This window comes from Brassica oleracea, chromosome C4, assembly GCF_000695525.1.
Source record: "Brassica oleracea var. oleracea cultivar TO1000 chromosome C4, BOL, whole genome shotgun sequence".
NCBI lineage: Eukaryota > Viridiplantae > Streptophyta > Magnoliopsida > Brassicales > Brassicaceae > Brassica > Brassica oleracea.
The window spans coordinates 4,585,641-4,592,813 of record NC_027751.1 but is presented as its reverse complement, the minus strand read 5'-3'; the positions used below and the strand labels follow the sequence as shown (position 1 = coordinate 4,592,813).

At 37.3% G+C, this 7,173-nt stretch overlaps 1 protein-coding gene across 1 annotated transcript; it reads left to right on the top strand.

The window, feature by feature from the left end:
* The first annotated feature begins 983 nt into the window (after window positions 1-983).
* On the top strand, window positions 984-6,863 carry LOC106342923 (isoamylase 1, chloroplastic). The gene is made up of 18 exons (XM_013781987.1): window positions 984-1,394; window positions 1,472-1,654; window positions 2,210-2,302; window positions 2,423-2,575; window positions 2,645-2,736; window positions 2,975-3,116; window positions 3,192-3,299; window positions 3,473-3,558; window positions 3,757-3,828; window positions 3,911-4,037; window positions 4,490-4,576; window positions 4,792-4,884; window positions 5,328-5,483; window positions 5,613-5,696; window positions 5,814-5,894; window positions 5,999-6,081; window positions 6,190-6,307; window positions 6,407-6,863. The coding sequence occupies exons 1-18, from the start codon at window positions 984-986 to the stop codon at window positions 6,668-6,670; spliced, it is 2,433 nt and encodes an 810-aa protein (XP_013637441.1). The 3' UTR covers window positions 6,671-6,863.
* Window positions 6,864-7,173: the final 310 nt, after the last annotated feature.

The following is a 7,173-nucleotide window of genomic DNA, read 5'->3' as shown; positions in this document are numbered from 1 at the left end:
ATCTTTGTTATTTTATGTATTGTTGTTCACTATAAATACCATCACTCATCTCACTCTTTTGTACACCATAAACAAGAACAAGAGTAATTCATCAAAGAATCATTACATTTTCTTCTTCCTTCTTATAATAAACTCTCTCCCTTATACTAGTGTTATTTGCTTCCTACGGGTATTAAATTCTACTCTTATTTAAATTTCACGATACTATAAATTATAAGTTATTTCATAACAAGAACTTTAATTATTGATTCTTAGAATAATCTGAAATAGGGTCCATTCCTCAAAATTATGCAATATGCATGTATGAGTGTATGACCCCTCCTAGATTATATTTTTTTCATGCATTTACATATTTTTGGATTGAAAAATTATAAAAATAGTTCGTGAAGACGTCCGTTATTGGGTATATATGTGCATGGAGGCTCGGCTCTAAACCCATTTTGTAACTTGTAAGCCATTATATTCTTTCACATTCACATTTTCATTTATTTTATTTTATTTTTCTGTCGAAAATAGATCAAATGATTTATTTTATTTTATTTATTTTTCTGTCGAAAAATAGATCAAATGATTGATTCTTCTAGAGCATGTTTATCCTTAAGGTTTCTTAGGTTTTTTTTTTTTAAAAAATTAAAAAACAAATCAATCGCGAGCCACCACGAGTCAGTGAAACCCGCGAATAGTGTAAGAAACTTACTAAAATCAGTTCTTAATTAATAGTTTTTGTAACCGATCCTTAACGATTTTGTGGAGACTCACGCACTAAGAACCTTGATAAGGACTCCGGATAAACATGCTCTTTGCGTCACCACTTGAAAGAAAGTGATGCATGGATGCTCGTCTCCAATAAGACTGATGATCATTTGATATATGCATACAGGCCCGTCTCTAAGCCCATTACGTAAGTCCATTTATCTTTTTTTTTTTTTTTTTTAATTCCTATCTTTTCATTTATTTGTTTTTAGTCGAAAACAGATCAAACGATGATCACTCTTAGAGTGTTAATCAACACTTGGTCGCCTCTCTTTCACACAAAAGCTCGAAGAAGAAGATCATCCATGGATGCAATCAAATGTAGTAGCTCCACCTTTCTCCCTCGCACCAATCTCAACGCTCTCTTCTCTAACAACGCGTTTCTTAAATCTCGCACGCCCAATTTCAACCGTCGAGCCGCTCAGCCACTGTCCATCTCCGCCAAGGACGTAAGAACAACCGAACCCGAAAACGTCGCCGTAGTGGAGAAACCTCCTCTATCAAAGAGGTTCCTCGTCTCCGACGGACTCCCTTCCCCGTTCGGCGCCACCGTGAGAGACGGCGGCGTCAATTTCTCCGTCTACTCCGCAAACTCCGTCTCCGCCACCATCTGCTTGATCTCCCTCTCCGATCTCCGTCAGGTTAGCCGTTTTCCACACGCGAGAGTGTGTGTAATCTCCAAATTCGATGTAAATCGAAATTTTGATTTTGATTGCAGAACAAAGTGACGGAGGAGATTGAGCTCGATCCATCGACGAATAGAACGGGCCACGTGTGGCACGTGTTCTTGAAAGGGGACTTCGAGGATATGATGTATGGTTACAGATTCGATGGGAAGTTTTCTCCTCAAGAAGGTCATTACTATGACTCCTCCAATATCTTATTGGATCCTTACGCCAAGGTAACTGGAAAATTGAAGTGAGGCCGGCCCTCAGATTTTGAAGGCCGAAGGCAATTTAGTAAAGATTTCAATATTACTTTTTTTTTGTTTTTACAAATTTGGAGGCCTATATATATAACTGGAAATTGAAGTGTGGCCGGGCCCGAGATTTTGGAGGCCGACAGCGATTTAGTAAAGATTTCAATATTACGTTTTTTTGTTTTTACAAATTTGGAGGCCTATATATATAACTGGAAATTGAAGTGTGGCCGGGCCCGAGATTTTGGAGGCCGACGGCGATTTAGTAAAGATTTCAATATTACTTTTTTTGTTTTTACAAATTTGGAGGCCTATATATATAACTGGAAATTGAAGTGTGGCCGGGCCTGAGATTTTGGAGGCCGACGGCGATTTAGTAAAGATTTCAATATTATTAATTTATTATTATTTTCTTTTTTACAAATTTGGAGGCTTATATATAACTTTTTTCAAAAAAATTGGGGGCCAGAGGCGAATGTTTAACTCATCTCTTGGCTTGAATTGGCTCTAACTTTTTCCTCCTTTTGGTTTGTTAAGGCAATTATTAGTAGGGACGAGTTTGGAGTTTTGGAAGCTGATGATAATTGTTGGCCTCAAATGGCGTGTATGGTGCCCACTCTTGGTGAAGAGGTACTTTTGAATGGATATAAAGATTATTATTTGGTGGTCTTTATTTAGTGTGCGAGATCAGTTACTTGTTTAGTATAATTTGGCATTTGGTTTTGTTGGTCTTTTTTTTTTGCTGTTCAGTTTGATTGGGAAGGGGATATGCCTTTGAAGCTTTCACAGAAGGACCTTGTCATATATGAAATGCATGTGCGAGGTTTCACAAGGCATGAATCTAGCGACATCGAGTTCCCGGGCACGTACCAGGGTGTTGCGGAGAAGCTTGACCACTTGCAGGTACAATAGATAGTTTATATGTGAATATCTTATCAATCTGCCAACTATAAGTCGTTTACATATTGACAGGAGCTTGGGATCAATTGCATTGAGTTAATGCCATGTCACGAGTTTAATGAGCTGGAGTATTACAGCTACAATCCGATATTGGGAGATCACAGGTATGCCATCTGAGCAGATCCTTAGATTAATGACAATACTTTGGGCTGATAGACTTCTGGAATAAGCAAACTACAATTAGAACCACTTGTAATTAAAATCTGTGAGTGCTAGCACGTATAAATTAGTCTATAAATTCTTCAACTAAGATTGTTGCCGTCTCAAAAACTACCACATCGCATATCTAGACAGTTAAATGTTGCATATAGCATGTCTGATCAGATTGTCTTGCTTGTTCAGGGTAAATTTTTGGGGTTATTCTACCATTGGGTTTTTCTCGCCCATGAGCAGATACTCATCGGCAAGCTCTCGCAACTTTGCTGGAAGAGCCATTAATGAGTTCAAAACTCTTGTTAAAGAAGCACATAAACGAGGAATTGAGGTGACAACTAATTTCCTTGTCGCTAAATATTTCTTGTTAGGTTTACAAATGCCGTTCTTGATAGATTCTAAGCAGGTTATCATGGATGTCGTTTTGAACCACACTGCCGAAGGCAATGAAAAAGGACCTATTTTATCATTTAGAGGAGTTGATAACAGTGTCTATTACATGCTTGCTCCAAAGGTAATGCTCATCAAGCGGTCGTGTGTTTCTTCTTTTGAGAGTTTGACTTCTTAGTTTATGAATCAATACCCATGATGCTTTGGGGTTTCTAGTTTATAGTCTCATACTGTTGATTATGTTATGATTCTTTTATTATTGAATGTAAAGTTTATGCATATGTTGTGATTTAACAGGGCGAGTTCTATAATTATTCAGGCTGTGGTAATACATTTAACTGCAATCATCCTGTAGTGCGTCAGTTCATATTGGATTGCCTGAGGTATTTCCTAAAATAGGGTAGATGTATTGCTTCGCTGTTTTTCAATTAAGTCTGTTATATTCTATTGTTGTACTTTTAAATTCTCATGGTCTTAAGTGTAATGCTTACGCCTTCTTTGTGACATAAAGTTAATTTATTTCAAGCTTTTCCCCTCAGTTAACTATTCCTAATCCTGTGGATATGCCTCTCTTTAAACAGATATTGGGTAACAGAAATGCATGTTGACGGCTTCCGCTTTGATCTTGGTTCGATCATGTCAAGGAGCAGCAGGTGAAAATGTTCTGAAGTACGTCAAATGAATGTTTGTTTGTTCTATGCGTTCCTGGAATTCTTACTGTTCTATGTTTGTTAGCCTTTGGGATGCAGCCAATGTTTATGGGGCTGATGTAGAAGGTGACTTGCTGACCACTGGTACCCCTGTTAGCTGCCCTCCTGTAATTGACATGATAAGTAACGATCCAGTACTTCGTGGTGTTAAGGTGAGCAACTAGTCTCCTTGATATTTTCCCATTATATATTTGATTTTCATTGTTCAGAGCAATATCGCATTTACTGCCTGTCTGGCATGTTTACGTAGAACGTGATGGGCACCTATTTCAGATAATGGTTACCATATTATGCATATGTTTGAATTTCCACTGCCTCACGTATGCGGATGATTTAGGTTCGGGAATATAAATATAATAGAATTATTAACAGAATCATATTCCTAGAGTCTTCAGTGCATTTCAGTACGTATGCTAAAAAGTAACACTAATAGAGGGCTTAATTCATTCCATTCAAAGTCTAAGATGATTGCAAATAAAGAACAGCGTCACATGCTCTTATAATTGACAAAAGATACCAGTTTAAACGGTTATTTCCTTGGAGGGTGTCTTTTTGGGGTTTAGCTTTTCCTTCTTACTCATTTATGGTTCTACTTTGCAAACAGTTAATAGCTGAAGCATGGGATGCGGGTGGCCTTTACCAAGTTGGCATGTTTCCACACTGGGGTATTTGGTCTGAGTGGAATGGAAAGGTCAGTAATATATTACAAGGATAAAGGATTTTTCTTCTTATGGTTTAACTGTGTGAGTTTTTTATTACATGAAACCTATGCCTATAGTCATAGCAAGATATATTCAAAATTAAGTGACACAGTGTATAAGGGCTTCAAGCAAAGCATTTTGTGTGTGCATGATATGAATCGTTGTTGTGAATTTAATATGGAACAGTGATCTTTTCCAATTTCAGTACCGGGATGTTGTTAGACACTTCATAAAAGGCACCGATGGCTTTTCCGGTGCTTTTGCTGAATGTCTCTGTGGAAGCCCAAACTTGTACCAGGTAAAGTTAACTACTATTATACTGAGGTATCTGCTATATTGTTGAATATCTAATAAGGCAGGCTTTACCAATGGGTTGCTACTATGGTGAGAATTATGGTACCTTGAAATGCTCTTATTCAGAATTGGCTGGCTTTCAGCATTGGGTACTGGCTGTGGCTCTGTTGAAAACCTTTGTAAACAATTCTTGAACTGTTTCTGTGGGGCAGTATACGCTGACCCCATGTAACTGCGATCGTCTTCAATCTAGCCTCTCATGCTGGTTTCTTTTACCTTACACTGGCTGGGCTTGATTGATTGTGTCTTAGATTAGGGTTCCGAGTGTTACCATTTTTTTTTTTGGCGTATATAACCAATCTTTGTGGTGTTCTCTTGGTTTGTGAGGCTTCATATTTTTGCTGTATAATCTTATCAAATGTCTAATTTTGTCAATGCATGCATCAGGGAGGCAGGAAACCATGGAACAGCATCAATTTTGTATGTGCGCATGATGGGTTTACCATGGCAGATTTAGTAACTTACAACAATAAGAGTAACTTGGCAAATGGAGAAGAGAATAATGATGGAGAGAATCACAATTGCAGCTGGAACTGCGGAGAGGTAATAAGATAGATTAATCTTGTGTGCCCCAACTGTGTGGATCTTTTAAAAGTTGAGATGAAATGTTTTTAGACTATTAAACTTTGACCTAAACTCAAAAGATTTCATCTAATTGGTATTGGTCCGCAGGAGGGAGACTTTGTGAGTATATCCGTGAAGAGGTTAAGGAAACGACAAATGCGAAATTTCTTTGTTTCCCTTATGGTTGCCCAGGTAAAGCTAACCATAATATTAGCTTTCTTTTAATTTCCGCTTTTTGATTGATGCCTATGCACATCATCAAACTATCAAACCACAAGATAATCTAACTCCACTACCAAATATCATCAGGGTGTCCCGATGATCTACATGGGAGATGAATATGGTCATACGAAAGGGGGGAACAACAACACCTATTGCCATGACAACTATGTAATCCACTTAATGCTTTGTCTCTGGTGTAATTTTTAAGCTGCTTCTTTATGTTTTTAATCCTTACTAACTTTCCAATAATGTTGAACACAATTGGGGTGCAGTTAAACTATTTTCGGTGGGATAAAAAAGAAGAAGCACATGATGACTACTTCAGATTCTGCCGTCTTCTGATCAAGTTCCGTGAGTATGTAACTCTTCTTCTTACCGCTTCACATAGTTTTATAATTTAACAATCCTCTGTCTCTCCTTTTACCTTTTATTTGATGGGGGAAATATGATTTTTAACTTGTAGTGAATGTGAATCACTTGGCCTGGACGACTTCCCAACCGCAAAGCGTCTGCAATGGCATGGTATTGCTCCTGAGACGCCAGATTGGTCTAAAACAAGTCGATTCGTTGCATTTTCACTGGTACCATTATCTTTGAATTCTGTTTGACGTTTCATGGTTAGTGTGTTTACATGGGTGATTCAAACCTCTTTTCTTTTTCTTTTTTTAATTTTCTGCCAGGTGGATTCAGTGAAGAAAGAAATATACGTGGGCTTCAACACGAGTCATTTAGCCACACTTGTTACGCTGCCTAACCGGCCTGGATACCGGTGGGAGCCATTCGTAGACACGAGCAAACCGAGCCCTTTCGACTGCATAACACACGATCTACCAGGGAGAGAGACGGCGATGAAGCAATACAGACACTTCTTAGATGCAAATATGTACCCAATGCTCAGTTACTCTTCCATCATTCTCCTCCTTTCACCAATCGACGACAGCTGAGTTTGCGTGATTCCTCAGAAAGTATAGTGTGCCCATTTTCTGTATATTAGAGAAATGATCACAAAACATAAAAGTGTATGTATCTATCCTCATAAATTGCAAATGTAACCAATGTAGACGAGATTGCACGTGCACGTGCACGCACATACGACAATTATCTATAGTAATTGTATTATTATTTTTACAAGGTCCAGTTTCTAGTTAGAAGAATGTGAAAGAAATGAGTTTTTCTTTTTCTCATAAATTACAAGTGTAACTATGCAAAACGAGATGGCATTTGCGTATAATATACCACAATTATAGAGATTGTATTATCTATATTATTAAAACCGAAATAATTTTTGGTACTGTTTAAAAACTTATATAATAGATTAAATGAAAGTTGTTTGAAAACAAAGATAACAAATTAAATATTTTTTTATTTACATATTTAGTAACTGTATTTATTTTTCATTTACAAATTCTGTTGTTTGAAAACTTGGATAACAGATTAAATATGAATT

Excerpts from the sequence above, each read along its gene's own strand:
- LOC106342923 (XM_013781987.1), top strand. The coding sequence starts at position 984 with ATGATCACTCTTAGAGTGTTAATCAACACTTGGTCGCCTCTCTTTCAC. Across the intron at positions 4,038-4,489 it reads CAGTACTTCGTGGTGTTAAG|TTAATAGCTGAAGCATGGGA; the intron begins GTGAGCAACTAG and ends CTTTGCAAACAG. Across the intron at positions 4,577-4,791 it reads GGTCTGAGTGGAATGGAAAG|TACCGGGATGTTGTTAGACA; the intron begins GTCAGTAATATA and ends TTCCAATTTCAG.